A 22,661-nucleotide genomic window follows, 5' to 3' on the forward strand; every position below is an offset into this window, starting at 1 on the left:
CACTAAGGATGCAGGGGCGGGTGGATCTTTGTGAATTTGAGGCCAGCCTGCTCTACATAGTAAGTCCAGGACAGCCAGGAATAGAGAGAGTCTGTCTCAAAAACAAAACAAAAAGACAAATAAGGGGGCTGGAGAAATGGCTCAGCAGGTAAGAGCACTTGCTACTCAGATCCCAGCAATCGTATCAGGTTAACTCACGACCACTAAAACTCTAGCTGATGGCCTCCTCCTGCCCCTAAGAGCATCTGCGCATACAAATACACACAGATGTGCATGTTGTATGTGTGAATATAGAGAGAGATACACACATTAAAAAAAAAAAAAGACAGATAAGTATTAGTTGAGGATGTAATTAATATATGCAGAATCTTCATATACCACTGATGAAAAGTACTTGATTTAGAAAACAGTTTGATAGGTCTTCAAAAACTTCCACAGAAGCCAACAGTGTACTCTAGGTATACAACCAAGAGAAATAAAAACACAAATGCTCGTAAGATCATTACAGTAGCCAAAATGCCTTGCAATTTAAATCAAGACTCTATCAGCAACTGAGTAACAGAAACAACGAGGGGCCAGAGAGGAGGCTTAGAGGTTAACAGTATGTTCTGCTCTTTCAGAAGACCCAAGTTAGGTTTCCAGGATCTATATCAGATCACAAGCGTCTGAAACCTCTGCTCCAGGATTTCCAACACTCTCTTTTAGTCCCCTTGGGCACCTGCATGCACAGGAAAGGCAGGCAGGCAAACAGGTGCGCGCGCGCACGCACACACACACACACACACACACACACACACACACACACACACACACACACCTATAAACCATAAATTTAAAACAAACACACAGAAGCTTTCGGACCACAGTCATGTAGGGCTATAAGTCTAACCATTTTTCTGATTTATTTATTTTTGTTTTGCCTGCAAATATGTCTGTCACCATGTACATTCACCATTAGAAGCCAGAAGAGGGCATCAGATGCCCTGGGTCTGTAGTTGTGCAGACTAAAGCAATTCTAGCATTCATAAAACATTAAGCAAAAATAAATTTAAAAAAAAATAAAAAAAATAGACGGGTAGTGGTGGCACATGTCTTTAATCCCAGTACTCAGTAGACAGAGCAGGCAGATCTCTGAGTTCAAGGCCATCCTGGTTTACAAAGTGAGTTTCAGGACAGCCAGGACTACTACACAAAGAAACCCTGCCTCAAAAGAATAAGAAAATAGATAAATAACAGTTTTTTTTAATGTACAAACACTATTAACCCAGTATAACAACATGTAAGCTTCTAAGATGAAGAAAAGAAAGTTGGCACATAACTCATTATAAACCCAACTCTACAGTCTTAACTCTCCAACTAAAATATGAACACTGGCTGAGTGGATTAAAAGTAATATTCAACTGTTTGTTGTATACAAGACACTCAAAAACACACAGATGGGAAATGAAAGGATATGAAGCAATACTCCAAGAAAAGGAGAATCTGAAAGCAAACAGGATCACCTATACTCCTATCTGACAAAGCAGACTTCAAGCCAAAATTACTCAAAAAAGATCAAGTCCTTACATACTATCAGAACAACAATTACAAAGATGAGGGCTGGGTAGAGAACACAGCACAATCCTTAGGACTAGAGTTCAGATCCTAGTACCTAAGCAAGAAGCCAGCATTCCTCACACACCTGTAATTCCATACTTGGGAGGCTGAGGCAGGAAGATTACCAGGAGTTTGAGTTCAGCTTTGCCTATATAAAGTGTTCTAGGCCAGTAGGGGTGGGAGTAGGGAGTAGTAAACAATTTACCAGGCCTTTGGAATATACCAAAGGTAGCTAGCTCTAAAAGGAAGATAATGATAAAAACATGAGAGGCTAGCAACATAGCTCAGTGAGTAAAAACACTTGCTGCCATGGCTAAAGCCCTGAGTTTGATCCCCAGACCCCACATGAGAGAAAGAGAGAATTGATGCCCTCAAATTGTTCTCTAACCTCTAAATGCATGCTGTTAAGTTTCAAACCCAGAAATGGCTGAGGTGACTATCATATCAAAGCAGAGCTGGCAGCCAGGTTCTCCCAGCAGCCCTCAGTCCCTACCAGCTACTGGATAGGGATCAGAACATACCCTACCCTCTACCCTGAACTCTCCAGACCAGGGGTTGGGCTGCCCTTCACTTCCCCTAGAGGCTCTTCCCTATATAATCCAGACATTTGGGTTACCTGCCCCTTTTTGTACCTTCAGCCTCCTGGCTGCTGCACCTAGTTCCCCTCTCCCCTCTGTCCTCCCACACATCCCACACGGCCCAGCTCAGCTTGGTCATGTCCACTGTGGACTCTCCCAGATGTCCCTGCTTCTGGCTATGCTCTCCCTTTTATCGACAATAAACTTCCCCTGGACTGAATGTCAGTGGTAGCACACGCCTTTAATCCAGGGGGATCTCTGTGAGTCCAAGGTCAGCCTGGTTTAGAGCTAGATCCAGGGCAGCCAGAGCTGTTACATAGAGAAACCCTGTCTCAAAAGAACAAAAACGCAACAACAAAACCAAAAACAAACAAAAACACAACTTCCCTCTCCACCATACCTAAGAGCAGTCGTGTCCTGTCCTTTCTTTTCTTTCTTCCTCTTTTTTTTTTTTTTTTTTTTTTTTTTGGTTTTTCCAAGACAGGTTTCTCTATGTAGCTTTGTAGACCAGGTTGGCCTCGAATTCACAGAGATTCACCTGCCTCTGCCTCCCAAGTGCTGGGATTAAAGTCGTGCACCGCCACCACCACCTGGCTTCCTTTCCTTCCACCACCTGGCTTCCTTTCTTTCTTTCTTTTTTTTTTTCATTCACATATCATGGATGGATGTCAAATAAATAGTCTTAGATAATGAAGAACAACAGCAGTGCACACCTATAACCAATTTTAAGTGTCAGAAGCAGACCTATCATGAGTTCAAGGCCAGCCTGGGCCACATAATGAGTTTCACAACCTGAGCTACAAAGTAAAATCAGTTGGATCCCTGTTATCCATGGTAGAAGGAGAGGATCAACTCCTGAATGTGTGTGACAGCCCCCCCCACACACACAGGCTCACTGCAACACGAGCAAGTGCTTGCATATGCACAAGCAGACACATATACACACAAAAGTAACAACGATTTCATTACAGAAAGGAATGAATGGTTCAACATATGCAAGTCAATAAACATAATGTAGGACATAAATAAAGCACAAAATCAAATGATCATCAAAATGGATTAAAAAAAAAAAAGCCTTTGCCCAAACTCAACATCTCTTCATAATAAAAGCCCTGAGGAAGCTGGGCTTAGTGACATATGCCTTTAATTCCCAGCACTCCTGAAGTAGAGGCAAGTGGATCTTTGTGAATTCCAGGTCAGCCTGGTCTATATAGCAAGTTCCAGGCCAATAAGTAAGATACTATCTCAAAAAAAAAAAAAAAAAAAAAGCAATAATAGCAAAATCTAAGAACTAATAATAACAGGTATTCTTTATATAATAAACCCAGAGCCAACATTACACTGAGGAAAAACACTGGAAGCATTATTCTGTAAAACCAGACAATGGGCATGAATGTCAACTCTTTTTCTCTCTTACACAATTAAGTATTGAACTTATTATTCCAGAGCAATAATGTAAGAAAATAATTTAAATAAAAGGGATAAAAACAGGAAAGGAAGAAGTCAAGTTATCCCTATTTGCAGACAGTATGATCTATACTTATACTCTGGCACAAAGGTAGACACTAGAATAGTGCAAGAGAATATAGGACCCTAGGACACTGGAGAGATGGCTCAGCAGTTAAGAGCAATGGCTGCTCTTCCAGGAGACCAGGGGTTGAATTCCCAGCACCCACATGACAGCTCAGAACTGTCTATAACTCCAGGTCCAGAGGACCCGATATCCTTACACAGACAAAAACATCAATTCGCATAAAAATAAATAAGTAATTTTTAAAAAGAAAACAGCCGGGCGTTGGTGGCACACGCCTTTAATCCCAGCACTCAGGAGGCAGAGGCAGGCGGATCTCTGAGTTCGAGGCCAGGATAGGCTCCAAAGCTACACAGAGAAACCCTGTCTCGAAAAACCAAAAATAAATACATAAATTAATAAATAAATAAAATAAAAAGAAAAGAATACAGGACCTAGAAATGAACCCATGCAGTTTCAACTACCTGATGCCTGACAAAGATGTCTAAAACACACATAGGGGTGGGGGAAGAAATCTTCAATAAATACTGCCAGTAAAAATGCAAAACCATATACAGAAGAACGAAACTAGATCCCTATCTTACACTGTACAAAAATCAATTACAAATACATTACATTTTTGAATATAAGACCTCAAACATTGAAAGCACTAAATGAAACCACTTGGGAACACACCACACATAGTCAATGACTTTCTCAATAAGACTCCAATAGCTCAAGAAATAACAGCAAGAATTGGCAACCATGACTTCATAAAATTAAAAGCTGTATAACAAAGAAAATACCTAGTGTAATTAACCCAAGGTCAGTTAATGGCTCAGTAAATGCCACCTAGCCTAAGTTTGACACCCAGGATCTCCATGGTAGAGGAGAAATGACTCACACAAGCTGTCTTCTCACCTCTGCATGTAAACTGTGACACCACCATACCCCAACATATACACACAAATAAAATGTAATAATCTTTTTTAAAGTTTCCATTTCACTCCAGCAAGAATGACTATAATCAAGAAAACTTAAATATAGCAAGAGTAAGGGGGAAAGGAACCCTCTTAAGCTGTTAGTGGGAATATAAATTATTCCTGCCACTGTGGAAAACTATATGGAAATTACTCAAAGAAATTAAAAACAATACCACATTACCTAGTTGGACCACTCCTGCATATACACCCAAAGGAATCAGAGTAAGCATACAACAGTGACACCTTGTATACTCGTGCTTATCTCAGCATTATTCACAAAAGCCAATTAGTGATGTAAGGCTAGGTGCCCATCAACAGATGCATGGGTAAAAAGAAAAATGTGATAGAGAAACACAATGCAATTTTGTTCTGCCATCATTTGTAGAGCACTGCACACAAGTGGCCATCATCTACCAGAATTGGAGCGAGAATCAAAAAAACAAGTGTCATGCATTTTCTCACACAAGCAGAACCTATGTTTTTTGTTTTTGTTTTTTTCACTTTTGTTTTTCTTTTAAAGCAGTCCTGAGAATTGGACCCAGGAACCTGTATGTTAGGCAAACCTGGCCCATCTCCACTCCCTAATTTAAAAAGAAAGGAAGGGAGGAGAAATGATGTCCCCTTACCCTGATATTTGAGACAGGACCTCATGTAGCCCAGACTGGCCTTGAACCTGGTATACAAACAAGGATGACCTCAAATTTCTAATCCTCCTGCCTCCACTTTCCAAGTGCTTGGATTACAGGTATGAGCCATCACACTTGGTTTTAAAGGAATGCCCTTTTCTAAAGGTACTTGGGTTTATAATCACCCATCATACAGTGCAAACAGGCCCTTAAACACAGTGTCTTTTATCACAGTTCTTCATATTTTTATAACTAATTAAGATTATGAGCTGGGCAGTGGTGGCACACGCCTTTGATACCAGCACTCGGGAAGCAGAGGCAGGTGAATCTCTGTGAATTTCAAGCCAGCCTGGTCAACCGAGCTACACAGAGAAACCCTGTCTCAAAACAATCCTTAAAAAAAAAAAAAAAAAAAAATTATGCAATATATCCTTGAACTTAATTTTGAAATAAAAGATATAAAACTACCAGAAACTCCAAATTTCTACTACTATGTACCTCTTTTTATTTTTAAATAATTTAATTCCCTTTACCATAACAAAAAAATTGATCATACCCAATATCTGTAAGGGGCGGTTTATCTCTCCCTCTCTTATAACACAGAAAAAGCTCTGGGCTTTTCAGACTTCCATAGTTCAAGTTTGCTTGGAGTGCTGATGGAGTGGCTTCAACACAGGTGTACCCTTCCGGTACAGCTTCCCCAGCTGATTTGATAATAACTGCAATGTCTGTAATTGGAGCTTTAGGGCCAGTTGATTTATTATCTATACGATTTATTTCTTGATCCAAAAGAGTTGATGTATCGGTGAGACCTGCCACTACAAAGTAGTCTGTCACTCTTGGTCCTTTGTCTTCTATCATGACTGCTGTTCTGTTTCCTAAAAGAGAAATAAAGGTATCAACAGTTGGAAATAGTTAATACTGATCAAAATTAAGACATCCTTAAGTTAGGAATAATCAACTACCAGAATCAAACTTCATTCTATAGGTTTTTATAATCTTATCAGCTTTTATCTACAATAAAGTAAGTCTGGTTCATTTGCAACACAATTTCATACACCTATAGCTCTTATTTTAAGACCATTAGCTGGGTGTGGTGGCTCAATCTGTAATCTAAGCACTTGGAAAGCTAAAGCGGGAGGATTTTGAGTTTGAGGCCAGCACTACACTGTAAGACCCTGTTTCAAAACCTGGAAAAAGGGACCATCAAGATGGCTCAAGGGGTAAAACATCTGCCTCAAAATCCTAATGACCTCAGCTTGATAACTGAAACCCACAAGGGAAGAGAGCCAACTCCCCTACAAGCTGTCCTCTGGACTCCACACTCACAATATGTCATGCACATATACACACACACACCTACCCACAAAAAATGAACGCATACACACTACTATTTATTCAGTAAAGATTTATGAGCTGTTGATTTGGTAATAATATGGGATGACTGATGTGAAAACAACCAGACCAAACAAACAAACAAACAAAACGCATATATGATTCTATTACTATTATTTTGAGACAAGGTCTGCTATGTATCCCTGGCTGGCACAGAACTCATTGTGTAGACCAGGCTAACCTCTATCCGTCTGCATCTGCCTCTCCAGTGGTGGAATTAAAACATGCACCACCTACGATGCCTGGCCCCATATAAATTTTAGAAACTTGCTGCAAAAATGTCTCAGCAGTTAAGAACACTAGCTGCTCTTACAGAGGACCTGGGTTCAGTTCCCAGCACCCACATGGTGGCTCAAAACCATCTGTAACTCCAGTCTCAGGGGATCTGACGCCCTCTTCAGGCCTCCAAAGGCACTGCATGGCAAAGTAGAACAAAGGCATACTTGTAGGCAAAACACAGACACACATTTAAAAAAATTATAAAAGCCTGGCATGGTAGCACCCACCTTTAATATCACTTGAGAGGCAGAGCCAGGTGGATCTCTGAGTTCAAGGCCATTCTGGTTTACAGAAGAAGTCCCAGGATGGCCAGGGCTATACAGAGAAACCCTGTCTCAATTAATTAGTTTTTAGAGGCTACATTGATAAAAGACAGTATCAGGAGAAAATAGTGATATCTTCATTATCTTGACTTGGCAATGGTTTCCAAATGTATAGATTTGTGTCTTTTAATATAATATTGATTTAATTATTTCAGAATATCATACAATGTATTTTGATCATACTTATCCCTAGCTGTTGCTTTGACTCCTTCCAGATCTACCCAGAATCTCCTTTCCACCTCCTCAACTTGGTGTCTTTTCTTTTCTTTTCAGAAATAAAATGCTGAGTCCAAATTGTGCTGCCCACATACTCAGGGATGTGAGGCCATGCACTGCAATGTGTAAACCTGCAAGGAGCCACAACCCTTAAAGAAAATTGACTCTGTCTGCCAGAAGTCATCAACTATCAACAGCTCCTCAGTTAAGGAGCTGTTGAGTCCCTGTCCCCTCCAAGATTTGCACATTTTAAATTTGAGTTGTACATTTTATCTATTTATCTTTCAAGTTTTCTATTAGCACATATCAATTATACACAAAATGGGTTTCATTATGACATTTTCACACATGTATACAATGTATTTTGATCATATTTAAGACACCTTGCTGGGCAAAGGAGTACAGAACTTTTTAATGGAGGAATTTAATGATAGTTACTCCATGACTCTGCTAATGTAGGTACATTTAGATTTATTATATTTTATTCTCATTTTTGGACTATCCCAAATGTCTTGAACATTGTTTTTGAGCTTCTCAACGACCCCTACTTCATTTAACAATTCCTAACCATGTTGATCTATTCTGTCATCTCATTTTTTTCCAATTTATTTTAAGACAAACATTCTGCATAATTGAATTTCTTCAGATTTTATTGAATTTCTTCAAATTATTGAGTTTCTTCAAATTACATACATTTTGCATTCAATACCAAACACATTACAATATATTAAATAACAAGTTCTACTTCTAGTTATCTAGCCAGAGTAAAATTGCTATCTTGAGGTGATTACCCTGCACCCACCAGGCTCATTTTAGCATTATGATAGCAGCATAAAGTATGGAGGGGAGCAGCTGAAGCGGATGGCTCAGTAGTTAAGAGCACTTACTGTTCTTGCAAAGGACTCAGGTTTGCTTCCCAGTTCCAGGGGACCTGATACCCTCTTCTGACCTCTGCAGGCACCAGGCACAGGCATGGTGCATACCCATACATGCGTTCAAACACACAAAGTAAATAGGTCTTTAAAAAAGACAAAACATGGGGCTGGAGAGATGGCTCAGCAATTAAGAGCACGGCTGCTCTTTCAGAGGACCCGGGTTCAATTCCCAGCACCCACATGGCAGTTCACAACTGTCAGTAGCTCCAGTTCCAGAGGATTGGACATCCTCAGACATACATGCAAACAAAACACCAATGCACATAACATAAATAAAATTAAAAAAAAAGAGAGGACAAAATGCAAGGGATGCTAATTTGGAAGAAGGGTGTCAGAACACGGTCCAAGAATGGAGTCTTGTGAGAATTCTAAGCACTTGTGAGAAAAATCCAAGAAAACACACTAGAGTCTTGTGATCTCAATTTCTTCAAAACCCAGAATTGTTCTTGGAACACTTTAGTGCCCCTCCCAGGTGTGAGGGATAGGAGTGACTTTACTTCAGCTGTTGTTATTCATATTCCTCTATTAAAACATGTTTTTGTCAGGAGCAGCCTCTTGTGATTTCATACTTATCCAGGTTATTCTTCTTAACCTTCAGAGTATAAATTGCCTGATGCACCAGACTTGAGTTAGCCCCATTTTTAGGCCTTCTCTCCCAAGTTCACCTGCCAATTAGAGCAGTTAACAAAAGGGATCAGTGGGAATGGGTGGGACAGGACAATGAAAGATTTAAAAAGTTTTGTTGCTGTTGATTTTTGAAACAGAGTCTCATTATGTAGCCCTAGCTGGCATGGAACTTTGTAGTAGGCCAAGTGACTCTGAATTGTTGGAGATCTACTTGCCTCTGCCTCTTTTATTTTTTAAAGATTTATTTTTATTTTTAAATTATTGGGGGGGGGTGGAGTGACGGCTCGAAGGTTAAGAGCACTGGTCACTCTTGCAGAGGACCTGGATTCAATTGCCAGCATACATATAGGGCAGCTTACAACTGTCTGTAATTCCAGCCTCAAAGGATCTGACATCCTCTTCGCCTCCAAAGACAATGCATGCATGTAGAGCACAAATACACAAGCAAGCATATCATCCATACATATAAAAATAAATCAAAATTTAAAAAGCATTAAAAATGTATGTATCTGATGCCAGGCGGTAGTGGTACATGCCTTTAATCCCAGCACTCCGGAGGCAAAGGCAGGGGATCTCTGCGAGTTTGAGGCCAGCCTGGTCTACAAAGCTACACAGAGAAACCTGTCTTGAAAAACCAAAAATGTATATATGTATGTATGTATGATGTATCCATATGTATGTATCTGTGTATGGGTATGTGCACATGAATAAAGAAGCCCTGAAAGGCTAGAGGTATTTGGATTCCCCTGAGCTGGAGTTACAGGCTGTTTTGAAATGCCTGGAGTGGGTGCTGGAAACTGAACTCAGGTCCTCTGAAGTGCCTCTAGTGCTCTTAACTGCTAAGCTATCTCTCCAGCCCTGTACTTATATTTTTATATATTTGGGGTTTTGTTTTGTTTTGAGGAGTGGGACTCAGTCACAGCAATCCTTTTATTCTTTGTCTCACCCCCTGAAATGCCCAAATACCAGACACTTAATTCTTTACCATGACCACTTCAGACTACATCTACTTTACAGCTGACACTATTTCTCTGTATATGCGTAACTCACATTTTTATTTTTTCATCTAAAGGACACTAAGTTGTCTCCATACCCTGCTGCTATCATAATGCTAAAATGAGCATGGGGTGGGGGTGGGGTATAGGTATGGCCTCAAGATAGCAATTTTACTCTGACTAGATAACTACAAGTATGATTGCCAGTCCACATAGTGATTCTATTTTTAATATAATTTTTGAGTAATCTCCCCTATTAAGTTCCCATATTTATAACAATGTTCAAGGACTCCCTTTGCTCTAAACCCTGACCAATGCTGTGTAGTAAAAGCTTTTCTGTTTGGTTTTTAAAGACAGGTTTTCACTCTGAAACCTAGGCTGGCCTCAAACTCTCATTAGTCCTCCTGCTTCAGCCTCCCAAGCCATTTAGCTTTAGCAAAGCTTTTTTTAAAAGGTGTAAAAGTCAACTTATGGGGCTTACTAATTATTCAATCTCCAATGTAACAAAGATAATCTTTCATAACTTAATTTCATACTTCTTACTGACTAGCCCCTCCCTTCCATCAAACAGGGCTTCTCTGTGTTGCCCTGGCTGACCTGAAACTCCTTCTGTAGACCAGGCTGGCCTCAAACTCAGAGATCCCCCTGCCTCTGCTTCCCAAGTGTTGGGATTAAAGGCGTGTGCCACGACACATGATGCCCAAGAAATTCATTAATGTAAACAAAACACTATTAGCTTCAACTTACACAACTAAATGTCATCCATACAATTCCTCTCATTGTAATAAAAAGGTTTCTTTCAGAGTTTCAAAGTTTATCTGCATGTTCTCACACCATGCAAAATGAATGATGTTTTTTTTCAATCAAGGAAAGTACCATTTTATCAGTTATTGGCTACATTTAAGCAATGTAAAACAGGGCTTAGTGGTTTCCTTTAGACAGCTCTATCAAAATCAGTTATGCCTCCTGTATCAGAGAACTATAAAACTGAAGTCCTTTCAAACAAAATCAGTTGACAGAACAATGATATTCTCCATTATTGTATCTGTGGCTCCAAGTTTTACACAGGAGTAATGTAAAGAGAGGGGCTTGGGCTAGATAGTAAGTTTCATCCGGGTCAGCCAAGACTAACAGAGTGAGGTCCTATCTCGGGAGGGAGGGAGGGAGGGAGGAGGGAGGGAGGGAGGGAGGGGGGAGGGAGGAGGGAGGGAGGGAGGGAGGAGGGGAGGAGGGAGGGAAAAAAAAAAAAAAGAAAATCGAAAGCCAGGCAGGATAAAAGAGCCTGGAAAGAAGAGGATGCAGCAGCCACTACTAATTGGATAAATCCTGTTGCTAACCGACAAATCCCCTTGGGAAAACTAGAACTTCCCTTTTTGAATGTTATGCAAAGTCAAGATGTCCCGGTGTGGTGACAAAGGCAGAAGGATCACCTGGCCTGGTCTACACAGTGAGTTCTAAATCAGCCAGGACTGCTTAGTGAACTCTCAAAGAAAGAAGGAGGCAGGAGCCAACCTGGGCTTGGTGGCCTGTACCTGCAACGCCAGAAAGGAGGTAGCAGCAGAAAGATCAAGAGTTCCTGGCCAGTCTCATGGAGGGATTGATTCTGAGGCCAACCTGGGCTTCAGGAGACCCCTTCAAGGCAAGAGGAAAGGGCTAAAAGAGGAGGCAATTAACTTTACCACTACAGTTCATAAGCCAAACTGATAATATAACAACATGTCTGGGAAATTTAAAAAGGACAACTCTGGGTCTGGTTAATTTTGGTGTGTGACTTTTTTTTATTTGCAAGGGTTTTTAATATATAATAAAGTTTATTTTTAAACACAGTACTTTGACAAGAAGAACTAAAAAAGAAAATTTGATCCTTACATTTTTGTTTTGTTTTGTTTTTAGGATTCTCATGGTGATATTGGTGTAATAATTTTGAAATTATTCTGTAAGTGAACAATCATTGGAAGTCAGAATTCCTGCTGTAAGAAAAAGGATACAGATTTGGGGAATGTGAAGAAGAGTCGGTGTACTAGAATGAAATTAGAAGCACCAGTGTGGATACACAACTCTAGCACATGCATGCTAAGGCAATTCCATGCCCTTACATGGCTCTGAGACTAGAAAAGGCATATTAAACCAGATGTGGTGGCACTAATCTAGTCTGTAATCCCAGCACTCAGGAAGCTGAGGCCAGCCTGGGTTAAGCAGCAAGGTTCTGACTCAAGAAATCCAAGCAAGCCAAAACTAAGCAACTACTGAATGCTTAGGCATTAAGAAACAGGCCATCTTTATCGACCACTCCAGGGCTAGGAACACAAGGAAAGAACGGGTAGAAAGACACTGCGGGGCAGTGTTGGGGTGGAAGCCTATCACCCAGTGATGACCTGAAGCCTCAGAAGATGTGATTTCCAGAACAAGACCAGACCCACCAACATCCCATATGGAGGGATGATGGAGTTACAAGGTCCAACCCACTCCACGGGAGCTACAGACAGTTGCTGGAGAAAGATATTTTCTTCAATGTCGTTCCTGTAAGTAAACCTGTTACCTGTGCTCCTGTAAACAACCCTAATTAAACTCGTTAGGTCACTAAAAAGACAGAAACAGATGCAAGGCTAGGAGGAAGGAAGAGATTAGGCCAACAATAGGAAAACAAGAAAGCAATGGGGGTGAATAGGATTAAAATGCACTATATGCATGTATGAGGATGTCAAAATGAAACATTATTGTGTACAAATAATATATGCCAATAAAAACATTAAAACCAAATTAATGTATATTGATGTAAAACTAAAGTCTGGACTTTGGTTAATGTCAATGTCATTAGTAGGACAATTATGCCATAGTAATGTAAAATGTTTTATTTTGGAGTTATGTGGGATTTTTGAGACAGGGTCTCACTTTGCAACTCATTATGTGTCCCAGCCTGGTATGGAAAACATGGCCAATGCTCCTGCTTCCGCCTCATGAGTGCTGGGAGCTACTGTGTCCAACTAGTAACATAAAATGTTACCAGGAAACAACTTTTCAACTTTCCTATAAATCTATGAAATATTCAGAAATTATAAATTATTCAGAAATGAACATTTTAAGGGTGGGAATAAATCTCAGTGATAGATCACTTGCCTAGCATGAGAGAAGGCCTGAGTTCAATCTACAGCATCACTAGAATTTGATTTTATTCTTTTTTTTTTTTTTTGGTTTTTTGAGACAGGGTTTCTCTGTATTGTTTTGGAGCCTGTCCTGGAACTCGATGTGTAGACCAGGCTGGCCTCGAACTCACAGAGATCCGCCTGCCTCTGCCTCCCGAGTGCTGGGATTAATGGCGTGCACCACCAACGCCTGGCTTGATTTCATTCTTTATTGGGGGAAGGGAGTATCCATGAGAAGGTGAACACATGCTTGTGGAGACTAGAGGTGGATCCTGGGTGTCTTCCTCAATTGTTTTTCTGCCTTATTTTTCAGACAAGGTTTGTCACTGAACCTAGAGCTCACCAACTGAGTAGATTGGCAGCAAGACCCTAGGGATTTTCCATTTTTACCTTCTCAGTTTGGAGATTATGGGAGCACAATACCACACCTGGCTTATTAATGTGTAGATACTGGGAAGCAGAAACCAGGTCCTTTGCTGTGCAAGCAAATACTTTAACAACCGTGCCAATAACCCTGTCCCAATAACTTAAATATATATATAAATTTTATTAATTTATTAATATGCATGTGAACAGTATTGACAGAAGCAACAGAAACAAGCAAATCAAGGAAACAGCACACATGTCCATCAACTGATGAACAGACAAAATGTGATACCTACATATAATTATCTATACAGTGGGGTGTCATTCAACAATAATAAGGAATGAAGTGTCAACACCTGTTACCACAAAGACGAACCTTGAAAACATTCCACTAAGTGGAAGCTAGTCACAGACAATCATGTGCAATACAGTTTCACTTCAGTAAAAATGCTTAGAACATTAAATCTAGAGAACAGGAGTGGATGAATAGCAGACTCAGGCAGGCAGGGACTCAAGATAAATGCAGAAGGACCATAAATGGATAGGAGGTTCCTATTCAAAATGCTTCTATACAAGCCAGACATGGGAGCACATGCCTATGATCCCAGCACTAGAGAAAAAAAGAGGAGGGTTGGAGATGTAGAAGCCAACCTGGACAACAAGAGGTCCTGTCTCAAAACAAATAATAATAGGTTCTAGAGCAGGGGTTTAAAAAATGGGGATTAGAAAACACAGATATTTACACTACAATTCATAACTGTAGCAAAAATACAGTTATGAAGTAGCAGTGAAAAGAATTTTATGGTTGGGGGGGTCACCGCAACATGAGAGGAACTGTATTAAAGGGTTGTAGCATTAGGAAGGTTGAGAAACACTGCTCTAGAGATGGCTCAGCAGTTAAAAGCACCAGCTGCTCTTCTAGAGAACTGAGTCCAATTCCCAGAACCCACAGGGGGAGAGTCACAAACATCTGTAACTCCAGCTCCAAGGGATCCAACATCCTAACACCCTATCATGTCCTCTATGGGTACCTGCATTCATGCACATACCCAAATGCAGATACACATAAGATATAAGAAGTAAAAAAAAATTCTATGTATGTCCCTCCTAGTTCTGATTGCTTAAAAACACACCCAGAAGCAGTGTCACCAAAACAAACAGTGCTTAATCCACCCCTACAGTAACACACCAGGGCAGGGCCCCTTAGAGAAATGACAAGGCTGAAGTGAGTCAAGGAAAATACTTGGTACACCCAGAATGCCACATGCAAAGGACAAAAGGCACTTCTAACACTAATGGGGTCCTGTCAACAGTCACAGGAACTAACTTAAAGAGTCTCCCATAGGACAAACTGTGGATGATCTCTGAATCAAAATTGGTGGCAGGAACTGGAAATATGACTCAGGAGTAAGCCCATGCTTAGCATACAAAAAAAGTATAGTAGAAATGAGTTATAAATATATTAATTATACAATATATAATAATATAATATATTCTGGTCCTATAAAATGAAGGGCAAAAAGACTTTTCACAAAAGAATGTCAACAGATATTTTGGATAGCAGGAATGACAAAAAATAAACATTTAATAATCATATATTCAGATTCAAGAGTGCTAGGTTTCAAACCCAGCATAAAAGGCTGAGGAGCCTACTTAACATATCAAAGTGGATCTGGCTCCAGGCTCTCTCAGCACCCCTCAGTCCCTACCTGTTACAGGGTCTTCCTACAGGCTGGCATACCCCACCTACTACCCTAAACTTCTCCAGCCCTAGGATTCTCTTTGCAACTGCCCTTTCCTATATAATCCCACCACTTTGGTTAGCCCTTCACCATTGGGTCTCCTGGCTGCTGCACCTGGCTCCCCTTCCCTGCCCCTTCTCGCACGGCTCAGGGTCATGTCCACTCCCCACTCTGCCAGATGTCCCTGCCTCTGGCTATGCTCTCCCTTTTATCTATAACAAACTTTCTCTTCCACCACACCTAGGAGCAGTCATGTCCTTTCCCTTTTTATTTTTTTTCCTCATTCAATGAGTCCTGAGTAGAAAATTATATAGCAAAAAAACATTGGTCTGGTGAGAGAGAGCACACCTAGAACTCCAACATTCAAAATGCTGAGACAGGAGGATCTTGAATTGGAGGCTGGCCTGGACGAGATATGGAGCTCCAGGCCAAACTGGACTAGAAAGAAAGATCATGTCTCAAAATCCAAAACAAATAGGTCAGTGAAATAGCTCAGTAGATAAAGGCACGTATCACTCACTATACCTGACAACCTGGATCTCCAGGCCTCACATGGTATAAGGAGAGAATCAATTCCTGCAAATTGTCTTAACCTATGACCTACTCTCTCACTCATATACACACACCAACCCTCCCTCCCTCCTCCCCCTCCATCTCCTCCCACACTTTCCCTACTCTCCCTCCCCTCCCCTCCCCCTCTTGCTGTTAAAAAAAGGTCAGGGATGGTCCGTGATTAAAGTTTTTGCCGCATAGGCAAGAGTTTGATCCTCAGAACCCATGTAAACTCTGAGTAAACTTCCAGCTATCCTGTAATCCCAATCTCTGAAGTCAGAGATGGCATCCCAAAAGTAAGCAGGCCACTGAGACTAGCTGTGTGAGTTCTTCGTTTGATCTTGCCTTGAAAGAAAAAGGTGGAAGAATGACTGAGGAAGATTCCTGATATCGACATCAGACCTCTACATTCACACACACACACTTGCACACACCGACACATACATGTGCTTCACACACACAAACACATGCATACCACAATACACACACAAGCACATGAGAAAGTTTTAAAATAATAACATCAGTAAACAAAAACAAAAAAGAGCCAGGCTTGGTAGTGCATATATTTAATCTCAGCACCCCAGAGACAGCTGAGGCTGGGTTATTGATCTCTGTAAACTCAAGACAGCCTGGTCTATAAAAGTTCCAGGCTAGTCAGAACTACACAGTGAGACCCTGTCTGGAGAATAGGAACACTTCTAGCCAGGTATGGGGCTAAGGCAGGAGGATTTTTCTAGTCTAGGCCAGCCTAGACTACAAAGTGAGACCCTGTCTCAAAAAGAAAAGAAAAACATAGGAGCTGGAGACAGGACTCTGTGTTTAAGCCTTTAAGAGCACCAACTGCTCTTCCAGAGGACCTGGGTTTGTTCCCAGCACCACATAGCAGCTCACAACCTCTATAACTGAAATCCAGGGGATTTACATTTTGACAAAAGACCCATAAATACAATTTTTTAGTTAAAGAAAATGCTGGGGATTATAGGTGAGAATATAGTCTTCCAGGAAAAGAAAAGAAAGAACTGTCATGCGATGAGGGAAATGCTTTATAAGAGAGAAGAAAGCCTAAGTCTTTGTCTGAAAAGTAGAGAGACCCACAAACCTCAAATATGACTTATGGTTACCACTGTGTTATAGTCTACAGAATAAAAAATGTGACCATATCATTCATTCATTATAGAAAAGTTAAATTATTGAATAATTCTTTTTTAAAATATTAACATTTATTTGTTTGGGTTTTTTTTTAGGGGGGGAACAAGCTTGCCACAGCATCCATGTGGAGGTCCAATGACAACTTTTCAGGAGCCGTTCTCTCCTTTTACCATGTGGGAAGCAGGGATCAAAGTCAGGTTGGCAGGCTTGACAGCAAGTAACTTTATACACTGAGCCATCTCACTAGTCTCTGAATAATTCACCTCTGTATATATTAAAATTTCCTATGCAGGGTTGGGAATCTAGCTAAATGCTTAAGTACATGATAACCATGTAAAAGTGGACTCCAAATTCAATGACAGCACCCTTAAAAAAAATTAACCTTAGGGGGAAAACATCTACCTTTCGTTTTGTTCCATTAGCCAATTCCCAAGCAACATTCGGTTCATTGTAATAGGTCTATGTGTTTGGATCTAAACTCCCTCTCTTCCTCTTATGAAAACAAACAAACAAACAAAAAACTTTTCAGGTTTATTCATTCAGGCTTCTAAGTTTCCAGAGGAAAGTAGGGCTTGCTTAGTGGTATATACCTCATGTACTCATGTAATACAAACCTCATGTAATCATGGCACTCAAAAGGCTAAAGAAAGTGAACTGTCCATGCAGATTGTGAATTGCAGGCCAGCTTGGGATAAAAATCTCGTTCAATAAACAAAAAACAGGAACAAAAGATTTTGGAGGGAAGCAAATGGAGATTTTTATTCATAACTTTTTAAAAAAGATTTATTTTACTTCATGTGTCTGAGTGTCTTAGTCCCTTATCTATATGTATATGTACCAAATGCGCTCAGTGCCTGTCCATGGCAGAAGAGTCAGAAGAGCTAGAACTACTAAATGTGCAAGCAATTGCAACAGAGAACAAGCTAGATCAACAAAAACTGAGAGCCTGTAATCCTACAAGTAGGGAGTCAGAGGCAGGAGATCAAGAAGCCAAGGTTAGACTGTGATAATTAGCCCAGCCATACATACTATAGCTCCCACATAATCTCACCAGTGCATGGCCACCTCCACTATAAACAGAGCCTTCAGAGTAGAGTACTTCTGGATTAATTAATAAGTGATTAATCCGCTGCATCCACACAATGTCATCACCCAGAGTCTCTAATTTATATCAGGGGCCCCTTTGGGTGGTATACATTCTATGGCTTTGAACCAATGAATAGTCCATAATCTATTACTATAGTCTCACATGTAGTTTTAGTGCCTTAAAATTTTTCTATGCTTTGCTTCCCTCTTCACCCCCCTCCCCCAATCGTTATTGTTTTTCTTTTCTTTACTGCTTTTTTGAGACAGGATATTCTCATAGCCCAGGCTAGCTTTGAACTCATAATCTTCCAACTTCAGCCTCCCAAGGACTAGGATTACTGGCAAGCCCAGCTTTTTGCTGTTACTGTTTAGTTTTGTTTTTTGTCTATTTTTTTTTTATTATTTACTTCTTTGTGTATGTGGGTGGATGCTCGTGGTACAGCACATGCATAAAGATCAAAGAACAACTTGCAGGAGTCACTTTGCTCCTTCTACCCCGTGGAACCTAGGGATCAAACCCAGGTCATTAGGGCTGGAGAGCAGACCAGTGCCTTACTTGCTCAGCCATCTCACTGGCCCTTATTTTGTTTTGAGACAGGATCTTCAACAGCCAAGCTGGCCTCAACCTCACTCTGAAGCTGAGGCTAGTTTTGATCCTCCTGTTGCCACCTCCTAATTACTGGGAATTACAAGCATGTGCCGATCATCAAGCCCAGCTATTTAATTCCATTTATTGTTACATGTTTCAGCGTAGGGCCACTAAAATTTCTAAACTATGTATGTGAGCTGGAGTGCATAAGTTTCTGGGTTCAACCAAAAAAAAAAACAAAAAAACCACAACAGTAACACAAAGAAGTCATGCATGAGAATTATACTCCATTTCCTTCACCACTGTAATCTAACCAGTAGTAGTAAAACAGGAAAAAAAAATCATACCAATTTGGGAGGAGAAAGTATTAACAGCTTTCTTAGCAAACATTACAAATGAGCATTCGAGAGAAAAAAAAGAAAAAAAGAAAGCTAAGAGAAACTGGAAGTCAAATATAAGTTTATATCAGGTGATGAAGACCGGAAATCCCTGCACTTGAGAGGAGGAGGCAGAAGAGTTTAGTAAGTTCTAGATTCCCTAGGTATTTACCTTTCCCAGAATTTAAGAGGCCCAGGTAGGGAGACAACAGCAAGTTTGAGGCCACCTTGGTCTACACAGCAAGTTCCAAGCATGCCTAAACTATACAGTAAGACTTGCTAAGAAAAAAAAAAAAAGTTTCAAACTGGGCATGATATCTCATGCTTGCCTTTAGTCCTCACACTGAGGCAAAGGCAAGGGGATTATAGAGAATTCCCACAAATACTATTATAAATTTCAAATAATAAAGTATCTAAATTTGGAATTCCTTATACTATGAGGCTAAAAGACTTCTTTTACTAGGCTATAATACATGAAATTCTTTCCCCAATTTTCAACTCTCTTTTTTGGTGCTCTGTTTTTTTTCCAAAACATGGTCTCACCACTTAACCCAAGCTGGCATTTAACTTGTTTGCTGAGTAGTGAGTGAGGCTGGCCTCACACAATCATCCTGCCTCGACCTTCCAAGTGCTGGGGCGATTAGAGATGTGCAACACTACACCTGGCTTCCCAAAGTTTAACTGCATAAGAACATCCCATTCCATCAAGACATCCATCCCACTGCTACCAATCTCTAAAACTGACAACCTGAAAGAAGGCACAGCTAGTGAGGCACCTTCCCAAAAGAGGTAACATTCTAACTTGTGTACTATGAAAACTTGTGTCCTAATTATAACAGACATTCTGTTTTCACATCAGAACAGTCAGATGTTCTGCCACTGACTCAGCGGCTTTCCTTTTCACTTTACAACCTGCACTTGAGATGCAAGAACAAGATGAAAACATGACTTTGAAAGTGAGCAGCAAAGCCAATATGGTATTTGTCTTGGCAGGAAACACCAATGAAAACATGAGATGCTTCAGTCTTGGCTAGCGGATATACAAAAGCAAGGCTGCCTTGTCATTATTTACCATGCAAAATCCTCCATGCATAAGTAGCACACTGCCTTTTACTACAGATGCTGAACGTGTTTCCTTAGAAAGATCACCTGCCCAAATAACCATCCAAATCTGGAACCATGAATTGTTACAGCCTGCACAACATGCCAGTTCCTTGTAACTTAAAACATCTGCTTTAAAAAAAAAATTTTTTTTTAAAGTCTCTATCTACAACTTTTAAAAAAGTCTCTATCTACAACTTTTCCACCAACTTCTTCACCTACAAACTCAAGTTTATACTATAAAATACTTTATTTATTCCCAGAATGAACTCATTTACAAATGAGTAAATTCACGGGAATAAATTGTTAAAATACAAAGACATCAACATTTCTGACACCCCAGGCAAAGTACTACCAGCCAAAAATCAAATGACAAGGGATTATTTCACTAAAACAGGTAATAAAGACGATTAGACCCCTTAATCTCAATCAATTACTTTATATCAAAGGAGTCACCATGAGGTGGGGAGTAGACTGAATAGCAGAAAATCTATTGCCACTAACTAAAAAAAGACTCAAAGCAATCCAATAAGAGACAGGTCATGTTCATAAACACAAATCTAAGTTTATTTCTGAGTTCCCAGTTGTACATCAAGAAGGCAGTTTGCCAACTTTTTAACATTAGTATGGGGAACCGAGCAGAAAACACAGCGGGTTTTTATGGTTATAATGACTGAGATACAAAGAAAGGTTTTCCTTTTGCAATTCGTTTACAGAAATGTCACACAAAGCGTTCTAGACTTGAGGTAATTTAATATAAATGATTACCTCAATTCAAATGTTTACTGAAAACTTGACAACAGCACATTATACCTAAGGATCCTTTCTATCTTATTTCTCTTTGGAAACAGAGAGATAGAAAGGGAATACCTATCTTAGGGTTAACTGGAGTGTGAGACCCTCTAAACTCCAGCTGCACACAATTAAGCAGACTCAGTATCTAACTGCTCAGGCTCAGTGCATGACAACCTCTGTAAGCACAATAGCACAAGCTGAGGGAGATGACACCTTCCCTCACATTTGCTGAAGTAACTACGGTAACTGCCCTAAATTTTCCCGTGTGAAACCAACAAAATGTGAGGGAAGAAAGGGAGGGGGCATTTTAAAAACTGGGTCATTCCTTATTTGTTCTCTCCAAGCACATTCTTCGGGAAACGGCCTACGAAGCACAAAAAAGGGGAGGGAGGGGGGAGAGGTGACAGCATCTCCAATGATTTAAAGTTACAGTTCTTCAAAGAGTCGGCACTAGGGGCTCATTAGTTGGCTTTATTTGCGTTTCGTCACTCCGGAGCTGAATGGAGCCTTCCTATTATAAGTTATCCCCAACAAGGCAGCCCTAAGCATCGGCCACAGTCCGGCAGACGAGGAAATGCCCTGGATTCACCTGCGGCACCTGCCTGCGCCCGGGTGCCTCCACCTCCGGAGCGTCAGCGACCCCTACGCTCCACCCCAGCTCCCTGGAGGCACCGCCACCGCTCGGCAACCCGCCGGCCGGGCCAGGGCCCCGGAGTCCCGCTCCCGCCCCACCCCGGCGGCAGAGGCCAGGCCCTGGCCCAGCATTGAGGCGCTCCTCACGAGGCCCTCCGGCCGCAGCCCGCAGGTTCTGGGGACCTCCCGCCCGCTGAGAGCCTAGGCCGGCCAGCCCGCCGCTCCCCTCCTCTGACTCGCTGCCGCACGCTACCTGCGCGGCCAGGCGGCGCGGGAGGCAGAGGAGGGGTGGTGGTGCGGACTCACCTGCGCCAGCCCCGTCAGCGACGGCCCGACACTGCAGCTTCCTGGGACGAGAGAGCGCCGGCTACGCGGCCTGGGCACCCTCAGCAGGCAGGGCCGGGACTCGGGCGGCCCCTCTGCGCCTGCGCCTCCGCGCGGCCGGGTCTCGAGGGGCACAGCCTGCAGCGAAGGCAACTGCCGGCCGAGGGGCTCGCGGGCCGCGCACGGGCGCTGCAGGAGGACCGATGTCTAGACGCTGCCCGCGGCGAGCCTATCCCGACCGCAGACCGCCATGTTTCTGTTCCCTTTTCTTTTTTGCCTTCCTCTCCTTCCGCCCCTTTCCACAGAACACCACTTTCCCTCCCTTCTTCCCTCTCCCTTTCCTTCTGCGGGGGCGGTGGAAAGGGCGCGGGGAGGGCGGGGTCCGAGGTCGGTCCCGCCCCCTCTGGAGCCACGCCCCATGGTTAGGCCCCGCCCAGTAGTTGACCCACGCCCCCAGACTTGAACCAAGCCTTGAGCTCAGGCCACGCCCCTGCGCCTGTGCCGGGCCGCGCGAGCTCCTTGGCTGCGCAGGCCGGGTTTTCGTATCCTACCCCTCCTCCTGGCAGAGGGACCCATCCTGGCGGACCTCGGGGCTCACTCATAACAGTCCTGACCCCGGCCCCGCAGACCCCGAAGCGAGAGATGGCTAATGCTCCTGGCGCTGCTTGCAGCCTCCCCTACATACGCTCTGTGTTTATTGCGGTGGCCTGGGGCAGGTGACCGCTGCTTCTCCGGGCTCGA

General features: G+C 41.9%; 1 protein-coding gene across 3 annotated transcripts in view; it reads right to left on the reverse strand.

Annotated features, from left to right (window-relative positions):
- Positions 1 to 22,195, reverse strand: part of Dennd4c (DENN domain containing 4C) — a 106,271-nt gene extending 84,076 nt beyond the window's left edge. For all 3 annotated transcript variants that reach the window (XM_027400383.2, XM_027400382.2, XM_027400381.2), the window contains exons 1-2: positions 21,903 to 22,195; positions 5,850 to 6,171 (exon numbers count right to left, since the gene is read on the reverse strand). In XM_027400383.2, the coding sequence (XP_027256184.1) occupies positions 5,850 to 6,154 (305 nt within the window). In that variant the 5' untranslated portion in view covers positions 6,155 to 6,171; positions 21,903 to 22,195. The remainder of the gene's footprint in view (positions 1 to 5,849; positions 6,172 to 21,902) is intronic.
- Between the last annotated feature and the right edge of the window lie 466 nt (positions 22,196 to 22,661).

The sequence above is a fragment of the Cricetulus griseus genome, chromosome 2, assembly GCF_003668045.3.
Source record: "Cricetulus griseus strain 17A/GY chromosome 2, alternate assembly CriGri-PICRH-1.0, whole genome shotgun sequence".
Lineage (NCBI taxonomy): Eukaryota > Metazoa > Chordata > Mammalia > Rodentia > Cricetidae > Cricetulus > Cricetulus griseus.